This window comes from Epinephelus moara, chromosome 8 (assembly GCF_006386435.1).
Source record: "Epinephelus moara isolate mb chromosome 8, YSFRI_EMoa_1.0, whole genome shotgun sequence".
Lineage (NCBI taxonomy): Eukaryota > Metazoa > Chordata > Actinopteri > Perciformes > Serranidae > Epinephelus > Epinephelus moara.
Genome location: NC_065513.1, coordinates 35,611,186 through 35,625,973, shown reverse-complemented (window position 1 = coordinate 35,625,973; position 14,788 = coordinate 35,611,186). Strand labels below are relative to the sequence as shown.

General features: G+C 42.1%; 1 protein-coding gene across 1 annotated transcript in view; it reads left to right on the top strand.

Moving 5' to 3' along the window:
• Positions 1-9,276, top strand: part of rtn4r (reticulon 4 receptor) — a 62,500-nt gene extending 53,224 nt beyond the window's left edge. The window contains exon 2 of the mRNA XM_050050107.1: positions 7,190-9,276. Within this exon, the coding sequence (XP_049906064.1) occupies positions 7,190-8,571 (1,382 nt within the window). The 3' untranslated portion in view covers positions 8,572-9,276. The remainder of the gene's footprint in view (positions 1-7,189) is intronic.
• Positions 9,277-14,788: the final 5,512 nt, after the last annotated feature.

Here is a 14,788-nt window from a genome sequence, read left to right as displayed (position 1 = left end):
CTTTAATAAAACTTTTTTCACAGGCTTATGAGGGGAAAAGAGGTTCAAAGCAAACTTAAATGGAATATTCTCCTGGTCTGCCATGACAGTGTAACTGTAGGCTACTCCGTAATTCTCGACTTTGAAAAGTAGTCCTCTACTTGAGCGAAAGTAGAAGCTCTGAAATGTAAGGCACTCCTGAAAGTTTAAGTAGACAAAAGGGATTCATTTACAGTAATGAGAGTACATATGAATTGCTTTAGCTTCCACAATGGCATCACTTAAATCCCATCAGGGCTGAAAATGAAGGCTTGATAAATCACTCAGGAGTTAAAAACATGAATTTTTGTCCAGTTTCTCTATTGTTTCACACTCTTGTAGTAAATAGACCACTTTGTGGCTCATAAAAAGAGTGATGGACTGTGTGTGTGTGTAACGTTCGACAACAGATTAAAGGGACAGTTCACCCGCAAATCAAAAATACATATTATTCCTTTTATTCGTAGCACTATTTATCAATCTAGATTGATTTGGTGCAAGTTGCTGAGTGTTGGAGATACAGTCATATACATATCTACCCTCTCTCGAATATAATAGAACTAGATGGCACTTGGTTTGTTATGCTGAAATCACCAAAAATACATTTGAAAAACTCAACAGCAAAGTCTCTCTGCAGAAATCATGACCCGATAATTTAAGATAATCCACAGACCTTGTTGTGAGCAGTTTCATCTAGGAATGTTATTGTCATTAGACATTTAAAATAGTGTCAAGCTGATTTTCATTCCAACCAAAATTTAATGTCCGTGCCACGTAGGAGTCTAACTTCTGTCCGACGTCATCTTGATGTCTGGCATCAGCTGGGAAGCATCTACTCATGGACGAGAGGCTTGTGCTCATGACACAGGAAATGTAAATGTTAATGGTGTCCTCCTCTGCTGAGCTCTAAAGTCAGCTAACTCAGTGGTGCAATGTGAGCTAGCAGAAGATGTATGCTTTCTTCTGCACAGTAATACAGTTGGTGAGTTTAGTTCCGCAGAAAGGAAATAGTTCCTACATGAAACTGCTTGCAACATAGTCTGTGGATCATCTTGAGTAATCGAGTCATGATTTCTGGAAAGAGACATTGCTGTTGAGTTTTTCAAGTGTATTTTCTTGGCACTTTGAGCACCACAAGCCGAGTGCCATCTAGTCATATTATATTGGACAGAGAGAGCAGACATGTCTTCAGCCGATGTTTCCAACTCCAGGCAACTCACACCAAAACAATCTAGACTGATCAATAGCACTGTGGGTGAGAGGAAAAATGTGTATTTTTGATTTAAGCCTGAACTGCCCCTTTAAGTCTCAGGAGAAGTGTCTGACTGATCCCACTTATCTGAGAAAAGTCCTGGTGAAGCAATGTTCAGGACTATTTGTCACAAGCCAGTCATAATCATCAAGGGTGATAAAACTGCTGATGTTCGGGGTGAGTGTTCCTCAGGAACATTTTGTACATAGCTAACTACCTGCTTTGTGCTCAGTTTAAAAGGATTTATCATGGCTAGATAGCCAGGCTGACCACATGTCATATTTGTTTGTTCAGGAAAAAAATGGCAACTCGGAGTACCAGAAGGGAGAGCAGAAGGAAGCAGAACAGTCAGCGACTGATGACGGGCATGAGAGGGAAAAGAGAAATCAAATTCAACACAGACAAAAACAGTCTGATAATAACTGATACAAAAAATAGTGGTGTCCCAGTCTGACTGTCTGTCTAGCTAAAGTATAAATGCCAAACTTGGAAAAGTAGAATTCCGACCCCTTAAAATAATGAAGCAAAGAGTCAAAGTGCAGTTTTAAAAAGAACACAAAAGTAGGTCTTTGAAAAGAAAATATTTTCTCAGAAGAAGAAGAATGTAATCTTCACATTTGTGTGTTCACTCCTCATAAGAAATTTGTGAGTTTGCGAGTCTGCACCGAGTTATTGCCCTTTTATTACTTTCGGTTCACAAAGTCATTTATAGCTGCATCGCCTGTGTTGAAATTCGGGCTTCATACAACTGTCATATCCTATACGGTTTCTCCAAGTAATTCCTTTCAACATGATATAAAAACAATTTATGTATGCATGGATAAACTCACACAAGATACATGACCTTAGAGAGGGGATCATGACTATAATAAATGCAGGCTCGCCTCTGAGCAACACAATAATGTATGATTTCAGAGAGAGGCCAGGAGGTCCCTCTGGAGAACCGCTGTGATTCATCTCTGACAGAGACATCACTTCCACTCTGGGCCGAGGGGATAAGACTGTCATGTTTGCCGTCCCTGCCCAATCCCCCAGCCCTTCAAAATAAAGCCACCGTGATGAATCGGAGGCCTCCTGAATGTGCTGTCCCAACATGCCCTCTGTGTTCTTTGCAGGTTTCAGAGCATGAGGAAGGGTTTATGTGTGTGTTGTATTTTCACAATAAGACAAAGGAGCGCTGAGAGTTGGTTTAGAGCTTCAAAACATGCCAGGGACACTTGCAAATGAGCGAGGAGTCTGGCTAAGTGATGCACTCGTACAGTAAGTAAACAAAGCTGTCTGTGCCCACTTATACCACTCCTGTGGGCATCTTTCTGTTTTGCTACTGAATGTAGCAGTGTTGTAGTAGTCCAGATCACTCTTGGTCTCAAGACCACTTTTTGAACGTCCCGGTCTGCTCTCCACCACATTTTTACTCTTCCTTTTCTCAGTCTCAGACAAAGAGAACTCTTGATTTTATTTTAAGACCCGTCAAGACCACAACTGCAGGTGTATTACTAAAGTGCTTGTGCAAAACAGGAATGCCGAATAAAGATGGCAGTGTGTGAAGTATACCGTGAATTTCGAGGGACTTCATGCCCCAAAGAGAGGACTGACTTATACTCTTGTTGCAAGGAAACATTCATAGCTGCAAGCATGTACGCCTGCTGGTTTTATGTCAGTACATCTGATATATGATAATCAGTTAATGACCACATCAAACCTCCACACTAGTCTAAAAACCAAACATCACAGTATGATAATATGGACAACTAAAGCAGGGCACAGTATACCTTGCAGACTGATGTACTCTATCCTGTAGTTTATCGGCACAAATAAGACTCAGAAAGGTCAAACAGCAAAACACATTCATGCATACACACACATATGCATAAACACCAAAAAAAAAAATAGACCAGGCTGCTTACAAGGGATAAATGGTAAATGCACTTGTATAGCGTCTTCCTAGTCGTTATAGTCCAGCCACTCAAAGCGCTTTCACACACTGGTGGCCGAGGCTACCACACATGGTGCCACCTGCTACTCAGTAAGAATTCAGTGTTGTAAACACAGATGAACGGCCATCGGGAGCAATTTGGGGTATCTCATGTAGTATCTTGCCCAGGGATACTTCGATATGCAGACTGGAGGAGCCTGCTGGTCTTCCAATTAGTGGACAACTCGCTCTACCTTTGAGCCACAGCCACCCACGATCTGGTCCTCATTAACACCCATCACAGTGCTAACAGTAAATAAAACTGTTCACTGGTGCAGGAATGAGTAATAAAACCTGGAAATGAGTTAGCAATTTAGAATTTGTGGTTCCCTTGTGTTGAGGTCAATGGAATTTTTGTTTTGTCTGTTTTATTAGATGCCCAAAAAAAGGTCTGTGGTAACACAAGCTTAAGAGACTTTAACGTTTTGTTCAACATGAAATACAGCAGTTAATACCCCACTATTAAACTGTGAAGCCTTTAGGTGTCTTATAGAATGTGTTGCTAACAGGTGGCTAAATGAGACTACAGACGCTTGACACAGCCATACAGCCTCGTTGTGGTGGTGAAGTGAAGTCATGCGTCCATGGTGTTGCTAGTTTACAGTCGTATGTCAACTTTTTACTCCTGGCATTTACTCTTCAACAATCACAAAAGAGGTGTTAATCTGTTAGGATTATCTTGCTGAACAAAACATGCCAGTCATAAACATTTATTAGCCACAGAGCTTATCCAAAATCCAATGGGAAAATCCCTTTGGCTTTTTGACGAGGGAACCAGGGCGACATTAACTTCTGCGTCAGCCTACAAACAAATGTCAACTCCACAGCATTCTATGGCCTTCACTTTAAAACAGAGGGAACGCCATCAATAACAGCCTTATTTTATGCATGATTAATATTACGAGGAAGATATGGAAAAACGGAAATGCATGGCAAAAAAATAGCACATCATCAATATTTTAAAGATTACTAAAAATTTTACAAATCATGTTTTCAGGGGAGCTCATGTCTTATAAGTTGTAATACATTGTAGTTCACTGAAAGATGGTTAAATTGAATTTTTAGCATGTTCTATATTTTATAATAAGCATAGGATTTGCCCTCCCTTGGTCTTGGTCTTGGTCCCAGTGTAGGTGATCTTAGAAATACAACACTGGGATGTAATGTCCTCAAGCTGCCTTAGACTGAATTTGCGGTCGGCTGATATTACTTATCTCTATTTATTTTACTTAATGCCCATTTTTTTTTCTCTCCGTATGTAATCTTTGTTTCTGTCCATGGGACAAAACTCCTCGCCTCCTCGTTTATTCACTGCAGGTCCTTTAGATTGTCCTGCCTGAAGCTTGCTGAGTAAAATCTTCACCTTTTTGATCCAAGCAAAGAACACTGAAAGCCCAATATCCAACTTTTTTTTTTTGGTAGAAGACCAATATCAGCTCAATTTGATGTCCTAACCAGAGTGTCCTCAGGGGGATTACAAGATTTTGGAGAATTTGTTTTGATAGACAATTCAATTAGTCCAGCAGGGAAGTTGTATCACCCCAGAATACTGGTCGCCCGCAATTCTTTAACCTGCCATATATTGTCAGGCTCCCATTGTAAATAGAAGTGCTTGTCCTGGAGGAGAGGGAGGGGGTGATGTGATGTACTCTACTCAAAGCTGAAGGGGCTACAGTGTCAGTCGGGAGGAAACAAAGAGGCTTGTCTGCTCTTAAACAGAGTGATGATTGGTACTGTACAATAATATAGCTCTCAGAAGAGAGGCCACTGGCAGGGTCTGAAACAGGAAGGCGGTGCTGGGAGCCATGTTTTGACACAGCAGATAGGGGAAGATTAAGTGTTGAAACCAAAGCTGGCAGAAGACGATAAGGAATGGATTTTTTTTCTTTTTTCACCCACAACCTTGTTGCTGTATTTTAAGATATTTAAGTTTGTGTAAACAACAGCTGTGAGGACAAACAGCGAAGCACTAGTTCCTTTTTGTGTAATCTCTGCTACGATTTAGATTTGGAGCAGAGACAACAAAGTAGTGATGAAAACAAAAGGGGAAAGACCAACATTGTTGACCGATAAATGGTGTGAACACAGCCCTCACAACATCAGCTGTACATAGATACAAATCTCTAGAGTGGAAGGTGAGAGTTTAACTGTGAAGTCATGCAGAGGTTATTCAGCAATGTGATAATGTAAGAGACATAGCAGAAAGATGTCAGGGAGCCGTGACAAGCAGATATATGTTTGCAACATCTGGTAATGCAATCAACGCGGTGCAGATGAGAAGATGCTGTGAGCGAGCAACAAAATAATTGGGACGGAGTTGATGACATTGTGGGGCTTATGCTGTCATTCAACAGATGCTAACAAAGACAAGACATATTATGCCGAGAGCTGAGGAAACCAGGCTTTGACATGCAATGCGTGGGTGGAAATAGCCTGTTAATGAATAGACAGCAGAGGGGGGAAAAAATGAAGACGGCAGAGGAGATACACGAAGCGTGCTGTGCGATAAAATATGGCTATTGTTAGGCAGTGCTGAGGGAAAAGTGCTGCGATGCAGAAAGAGTGGAAAGTCTTGACAGCTTTCCGGTGGCAGTCTGACGGCTGAGCAGGGAGATTGGAAGGAAAGTGCAGCAGAGGGCTGCTGTCAGGCCACACCAGAGCTCCGTTTAACAAGGTCCAGAGATGAGCTGCACCGCAACACATTGCAGGGGAATGAGAAGAGGGAGAGCGGGACGGGCGGAGGGAGGGCTGAGTAAGGCTCATGCATTTTCCAGAGCCTCGCTACCTGTCATGCCCGCAAGCCTGGGATTCCTCACATGTGCATGGGAGCAGAGATTGGAAATCCTCAGTAAGGACAGGAGTTGAGAGGATTCAGAGATTTGGAGGAGTACCTGCCATTATATGCTGCTGCTAGACATGCCTGAGACACTTTGACACCATCATCTCTACATGAAGGAATGTGCAAGCCCCAATGGATGCTCTTCATTCTTCCCTCTTCACCAAAGCTGTACCTACAACAGTGTAATATCGGAAGTGATCATTCCCATGTGGTAATCCAGTCTCCTTCACTCACCGTGGCACTGTGAAGCAAGATGATCCACAGCAGAGGACGAGCAGAAATAATTAATGCGAGCAAATGCGGAATACGCCTTATTTTAAACATGGATGCCTTCAGGGCAAACACATGCAAGGATCTTTACAAGCTTCGCCCTGAGTGCTACCCCACCTCCTGTATATCTCATCTTCATGCTGCACTCAGAAAAAATGCTTCAGTCATGGCTGCACAGTGGAAACTCTAGCAGGGTCTCTGTAGCGCTCTTTCCACCTTGGCCCCAGGCATCAATCTCTTAGCTTGGCATGAAAGCTTATCTCCCAGCGTCAGACTAAATGTCAACCTCAGGAACGCCGAAACACCATTAGTTATGTCCGCCCTATTAGAGCAAGCTAATTCCACATAAAAGCCACCCACCCTATTTTGAATGAGCCAGCTTTCACTTGACTCTCTACAGCTGTTTCGGTCCTCACGTCAGCAGAGGCAGCAGGGAGAATATGTGTCCCCAGATCCAGATAACATCACTGCTGAATCACTGTTGTGTTGAGGATTCCCTGTTCTGTGATAATGTGCTGAAGGTTACACAAAATGCTTTGTCTTTTGTCAGTTATCTAATTTGATGGCATGAATGGTGTCTTTAAATATTGTCAATATATCCTCAGTGTTTAAAAAATGTATTTTCAGTCAAGAACTACACGTCTATTTCAGGCTGATTCCCAATTATGTTGTCTGATTAAAATGTACTGTGTTCTTTCAAGGGTTTATGCATATTACATCCTGACCTGAATTCATCTGTGTCTACAGATTTCTGCAACTATATTAGAACTGTGACTTTTGATATTTACATACATGTTTTTTTCTAACCCTCCGTCTTTTTTTTCTGTCTCCGTAGGGGGGCGACTCCTGTTCCTGGTGATGTGGCTGCACCTTGTGCCTCAAACTGTCAGCTGCCCTGCCAAGTGTGTGTGCTACAGTGAGCCCAGGCCCACTGTGGCCTGCCAACAACAAGGACTGTTTTCCATCCCTACTGAGATCCCTGTGCGGAGCCAGCGGATATTCCTCCAGAGCAACAAACTAACGGTGGTGAGGTCCACCAGCTTCAGCTCTTGCCACAATCTCACTGTTCTCTGGCTCTACTCCAACAACATCAGCTACATTGAGGCTGGAGCCTTTTATGGCTTGGAAAGACTGGAGGAACTGGACATTGGAGACAACAGCAACCTCCGCACCATCAACCCTACAGCCTTCCGGGGCTTAACTAAGCTGCACACCCTCCACCTGCACAGGTGTGGCCTGTCAGAGCTCCCCGTCGGGGTTTTCCGAGGAATGTTCTCCCTACAGTACCTTTACCTGCAGGACAATAACATTCTAACCCTGCATGACGACACCTTTCTGGACCTTGCCAATCTCACCTATCTCTATCTGCACAATAACAAGATCAAGATAGTAACAGACAACATGTTTCGAGGCTTAATCAATCTGGACCGGCTGCTGCTACACCAGAACCGGGTTATCTATGTCCAGCCAAGGGCTTTTAGTGATCTTGGAAAGCTGAAATCCTTGTTCTTGTTCTTCAATAATCTCACGGTCTTGTCGGGGGAGACCATGGACGCACTGGTGTCTCTCCAGTATTTGCGTTTAAACGGGAACCAGTGGATCTGTGACTGCCGGGCGAGGACCTTGTGGGAGTGGTTCAAACGTTTCAAAGGTTCCAGCTCTGAGTTGGAGTGCCATGTTCCCGAGTTCCTGGCAGGAAAGGACCTGGCACGACTGAAAAGCGAAGACTTGGAGGGGTGTGTGGAAACGCCTCAAATCCAGACCAATCTCTTCAACTCCAAGGGACAGTCTGGGAAATTCTCTTCCACCGAAAATCCTCTTGGTGACACCATTCCCAGGTGTTGCCTTGGAGATAATGACAAGTCCTCCATCCTGTCCGGCAAGAGCCGCCAAATCACTAACAACCCCCTTAAGGAAAAGGAGAACATGTCTAAGACTAAATATAAGGAGCCGGAACGAACGAAAAACGAGACCCAGAATAAGCAGAATGATGGACCACTGGGAACGTTGTCCAACACCCTGGACAAGTCTCTGGAAAACCTAAACCCTGACCTTATAGACAATCTGGAATCATCTACAGCGTCAAACAAAAAGAAAAAGAAGTGTTCCAAAAAGCCCAAATCAGACGCCCACTGCATCAAAGGCCGGGGTTCAAATTTGCAAGTGCTGCGCTTTCTCTTCATTCCCATGATCTGGATATCTCTAGCCATGTCTTAGGACTCCTGATCTCACTCTGAAAAAACAGGACTCAAGATTGTTGATGCTCATGACAATGATAACAGAAGATGCAGTGACATCTACAACAGACAGTGACTGAAAAGCGAGGAGTCGCGTTGACCCAGCGTGGGCGAGGACAAAAAATGATGAAGATGTTAGAGTACATTTAACAAAATGGATGCCTTTACAGAACACTACAGATCTAATGTATATAATGAATTGGTGCCCAAAATTGTTTGTTCTCTATGTACTTAACTGTACTGTGTCTAAGCTACACTTCGGAGACTTCCTCCCTGTTTCCCTCTCAAAAGCTTTTACTGCTTAGACAGACCACCGGAAGACGAAAAAAAAAAAGACAAAACAAAAAAACAAACAGGAAATCAGAAACAGAGCGCACACTAAGAATGTTGGGTCCGTTTAATGAGGATAAACGATCTCCCCCCCATTATTTATTCAAAGTGATGCATTTGTTGGGTAATGTTATGTTTTTTTTTATGTTTATAAAAACAAATGTTTTACCTCCCCCGATTTTAGTTCTATTTTCATGAAAGAAAGGGTTTATGGGTAGCATTTACCAAAAGAATGCTGTCGATTTGTTTATGGAGATTGCAATGGAACCATAGATATGCATTTTATTTTACTTGTGTACAAGTATGAATATATTATGAATAAAAGTTCTTATTTCGTAGAGCTTTTGATATTGTGTGGTATTTTTCAGCATGTCAGAGGACATGGACTCTGGCTTTTTAAATGTGAGGATTGCTGCTTTTGTCTTTTATAGCATTGCAAATCACCCTCTCACTCCCAGGGCATCAAAATTTGCTGTCTGAATAATGCCTCTGACGTCATTATAGTGATGCTGGGTTCCTGTTTAATCTCTGTTTGTGACACGCTGGGCTTTCCATCAACTCATGACTGGACGCTCAGGGCAACGGACGTAGTTTAAAACAGTGTGAAAGTCTGCTTAGGGTGGTTGGAAGGGGAGGTGAATAGGCCCAACAAACACTGGACTTTGGCCAAGGAGACTGGTGTTCAAGACCAGCAAACACCATTGGTTAAGGTTTTTTTCTTTAGCAACACACCATCACCTTTTCAGCCGCGTTTGTGCCACTCAAAGACAAGTGTTTAATAGCAACACATCATCGCCTTACAGACGCATTTGTGCCACTTAAAGCTGAGTATTTTGTAGTGACACACTGCCGCCTTCCTGCCACATTCGAGCCCCTCACAGCAGGGTGTTTGGTAGTGACACACGGCCGCCTTTCCAGCCGCGTTTGTGCCACTCAAGGACAGGTGTTTGGTGGCGACACACCATTGTGTTTCCAGCCATGTTTAAGCCACTCAAAGCCTTTGTTTTGTAGTGACACACTACTACCTTTCCAGCTGCATTTGTGCCACTAAAACACTGTTTTGTAGCAACACACTGCTGCCTTTCCAGCCATGTTTGGGCCTCTTACGGCTTGAGGTTTTGTAGTGACACCACGGCCTTTCCATCCCCATTTGAGCCACTCAAGGACAAGTGTTTGGTGGCGACACACCATTGTCTTTCCAGTCACGTTTGAGCCACTCAAAGCCGTGCTTCATAGCGACACACCTCCGTCTCTCCAGCTATGTTAAAGCCACTCAAAGCCTTTGTTTTGTAGTGACACACGACTACCCTTCCAGCCGTGTTTGTGCCACTAAAACACGGTTTTGTAGCAACACACTGCTGCCTTTCCAGCCATCTTTGTGCCAGTCAAACCAGGTGTTTTTTAGCAACAGACTACCACCTTTCCTTCCTAATCATACCCAAGTTATGTCGCCTAAACCTAGCCACCCACCCCGTCTGTCAAGATACAACACAAAAGGCTGCCATGTCATCATTTTAGTAATGCTGGGGCTAAACCTCAAGATATGACAAGTAGGGGTGAGATCACATTGTGCAAATGTATAGGTTTTGAACTGTTGGATTGACAAAAACAAGCAAATTGAAGACATTGGGTTATTGTAGGAATCAATAAACTTATCCATACAAAAAAAAAAAAAAAACATCACTTGTTGCAGCCCCAATACCTCAAGAAAAATTAGACAATTCCCAGACCTCTTGTACCAATATTTACAGCTCAAAAAGCTCTTTTGTGCTCAACTGCTGGTTTACTGTTTTAATGAGCTGAAGAAAAGCTACATTAGACGGGACTGTATTCTAAGATTATGTCAGCAAAACTGCTCTAAATGAGGACCAAAATGCATTTGAATTTACAAAATGCATTTCGAATTTAGCAAATAACAGCAGCTCATATTATGTCTCACTAACCACGCTGAGAGCCAAACAGCATTCCTCCTCCCAAACAGATGGTGGGCCTACTGCGGCGTGTTCATTGTTTTCAGGATTGTTGGGAGTGTGATGGCCGACTGCTTTGTCAAATCTGGCCTCATCCCAAACCTCAGGCGTCCAGATTTTGTTTGTTTTCTCCACAGCCTCTTCAGGACGTTGGCATCGCAGTGCCCGACACACTCCAGATAAGAGCTGTGTGAGGGCAGTTGGGGATGACATAAATAGCGGAAATAGGTGGAAAACAAATTACCTTTTTACTGATATGCATTTTGAACTTTTCACCTGTTCTTTTTCAACTGATGTAAGAACCTTTCTTCACTTTGATCATTGGTCAAGGAACCATTGGTCTAAGAATAACTCATATTGAAATGAAATGATCAGGCCTGTGTTTGATCTTTATTAGCTGCAACCTCGCCGTGTGGTACAGTCTCCTAAGGCTTTTTTGAAAGATCAAACAATTCAATGATTACGCCATGATATGCAATTTAAAACAAGGTCAACATCCATCCATGAAGTATATTTACAAGTCTTAAGTGACTGCTGCACATGCAGTATGATGATACTGAATGAAATGCCCCGGGCAGCTTAACAAAATTCAGCATATGATTAAACCTAGTTATGTATATTACAAACACTGCCGCATTTCATATAATTTGAAGTGAATTATTAAACAGTGTATGGAAATACTGTTGGAATATTCAAAAAGTGACTCCTCATATCAAAACTTTGACACTGAGAGCAGAAGAGACCCTCAAGGCGTCATATTAAGTAGTGTTCCTTGACATGGAGAAAACACTATGAAACATTTGAATAAAAAAGATCATTTAAGCTTTCAAATGTCACTTTGTCCTGCAGTTCTGCTGGGCCGAGTTGCCTGCGGTGGGTCCATGCTGGCGTGTCCACAGGCCAGGATAACGTAGTGACTTATATTCTATACCAAATTAAGTTGAGATCTTGTCAACAGCCCTCGCTTTATCTTGCACAAAGTGAAAAGATTAGAAAGCAGGGTCTCCACAAATCCCCGGAGCTTTCCGTTGTCGTCGATTAACCCTGGAAAGTAAGAGGACTGAAGGGGACCTGAGAAGATATTGATCTTGAGTACGAATCATCAGGGAAAATCAACAAGGCCCCTCCAACAGAGTCGCACCACCCTCTGCTGATACACAAGCAGATGCTAGCTGAGAGGATGCAAGTAATTGTGTGTGACTCAGTCGAAGCTCTCCTGTATATCTGCTCAGGCAATCATCAAAAAAGCACTCCCTATCTGGGTCCTATTCATATGTTAAACTGCTGAAATGACTGTTGTGCATAAGAGCCTGCCACTCCTCTATTCTACGACTACACCTCTATTGTAACGCGTAAAAGAGTTTGACAAGTCTTCTGGTACAGTTGTGGGAAATGTACAAATAGCTTTTACACATGAAACCTGTACTGACACCACAAATGAGAGATGTTTGAGATGTGGTTAAAAGGTTCATAAAAGGTTAGTATTTGAACCTTGCATCCAGGTTTTTTAAACTATACTTTCTACACACATACATACATAAATCAACATGATTTCCAGTACATCTCAAATGCATTTTATTATACAAATCAAGACATATATTCCCAGTTAGCTGCAGAAAACACAAAGTATTGCCTATTTTTTAAAAAAGCTTCTTTCTTCCTTTCATGTTTTAAAATTTATTCAAAATGAAAATAAGAAATACAAGACCATTATTACTCCTTGAGAGTTGTTTTTTCATGCAGTCTGCTTCTTAGTTTATTCTTTAGTAGGATAGCTCAATAGCAACAGAAATTCCAGAAAAGATTTTTGAGTATAAGTTTCTGCAAACCACAGATGCGTTATATTACTACATTATTTTTTAGCAGACACATTGAAAATTAATATATTTGTTGAAGGTTTGGTAAGGCGATGAAAAAGATCACGTTTTGGCTTAAAACGTCTGTGTTTGGTGTCACAAAAGCTGCTGGAAAAACAGGGACAGATCAGTGAGAAACAACCGGGATTGGTGGCTCTAACACTGCTGGGAAACACGCACAATATGTGATCTGTGGCTTAAACGCCGCTGGGAAATATTACAATGTGTCGCTGTCTTTGAAAAATGTTTGAATCGTACATTTCTGCAAACCACAGATATGTTATATTACTACCTTATTTTGTGGTTGATACCTTGAAACTTGACATTTTTGGACAATGCTGTGTTAAAGGCTTGGTTAGGCATTGAAAAAGATCATGTTTTGGCTTAAAACATCCATGTTCGGTGGCACAGAAGCTGCTGGAAAAACTGGGACAGATCAGTGACAAACAACCAGGATCGGTGGCTCCAACACCGCTGGGAAACACGCACTTTCTTACAGTCTTTTAAATGTTCGAATTGTACATTTCTGCAAACCATACATTATATTACTACCTTATTCTGAGGTGGATACCTTGAAACCTAACATTTTTGGACAATGCTGTGTTAAAGGTTTGGTTAGGCGATGAAAAAGATCATGTTTTGGCTTAAAACGTCCGTGTTTGATGGCACAGAAGCGGCTGGAAAACACAAACAATGTGTGATCTGTGGCTCAAACACCAAGTGGAAATACTACAATGAGTCAGTGTCCCTAAAAAATACCTAGTTTCGGATTGGAGCTGCAAATGCTGCTTGGAATAATCACAATGTGTGACTAAAAACACCTAGTTTTAGTAAAGATGACCCCCAGGTTTGGTGCCACAAACTCTAGTGGAAACACTGCAAAGTGTGACCAATAAACAACCAGTGTTGCTGTTTGTAGAGGAGTAGTCTGTGGTGGTCTGCAGCTTGGCAGCCATTTCACCTAGGTGACACATCATTAACGGTCTCCTTCTCCTCTTGATGATCCAGATCATCTCCTATACTATGCCACTATGTATGAAACTTAAAAATGTAAAATATCTGGTCTGAAAATGTCCCTTTGGAAAGTAAAGGGTTAAATCACTGATGCTGCTTTCATGTTTTTCAGTGATTCAGCTTTGGTGGCTCTCACTGCTCATGCTACTGTATGTTCTTCTGTTTATTTCATAACACTGCTGCTGTTTGTCATTTAGAAATCACTATTGATGCTGTTGCAGTCAAAGCCTTATCTGGTGCACTGGAAGGAATCGCCACTGGGTTCTGTGATAGAAGTCCTTGTCCTGGATTTTTACTTTAAAGGCACTTCTCTGATGAAAATATTATGAAGTGTCTTGACTTCAAGAGCACACTTTTAAATTAGCTTGATCATCAGAAGCATTTCCATGCTGGCAAACACAAGGCCTGTGGATTTGAGACTTTGAAAAAGAGACTCACGCTGAGAGGAAGCTAGAGTTCCTCCTGGCATTAACATTTGGAACATTTGGCAAGATACAAGGATCCGCCCTCACGAGTACATTACATCTCATTCACACAATGGAGGATATATTTTCCCTCTACATTCACACATACATACTGTAATTAGATTTCACAGTCTCTCTGAACTTCCCTCTAATTGTATGTCTTCATTCTCTCGGCAGATTCCTGGTTTTCATGCAGCTCTCTGTGGATTTTCCTGTGAGACTTTCAATTGTCTTGTATTTTGGCAATATTTTGAAAACAGATGTGGCTTTGTTAGATGGAAGCATGAATCAGGCATGCAGATGATAGTAAATATAAAAAGGATGTCCCACATGTACAGAGCTAGCCACTGGCAGGCGGAGGGTCATATTTTATGATATGGTTGTGGTTCAGGGCTCCCCAAAATCCAGATCTAACAAGGCACATTTGTGGAAGTTATGAATACAAGGATTTTGAAGGGTTATTAGTCTTTGTTTCAAGTTGGTTGGCAGAACTGCACTCTTTTCCAACTTTTCTTCCTACCTTGGATGGCTAATTCCCCTTTACTGTGGTCCTCTACTGCTAA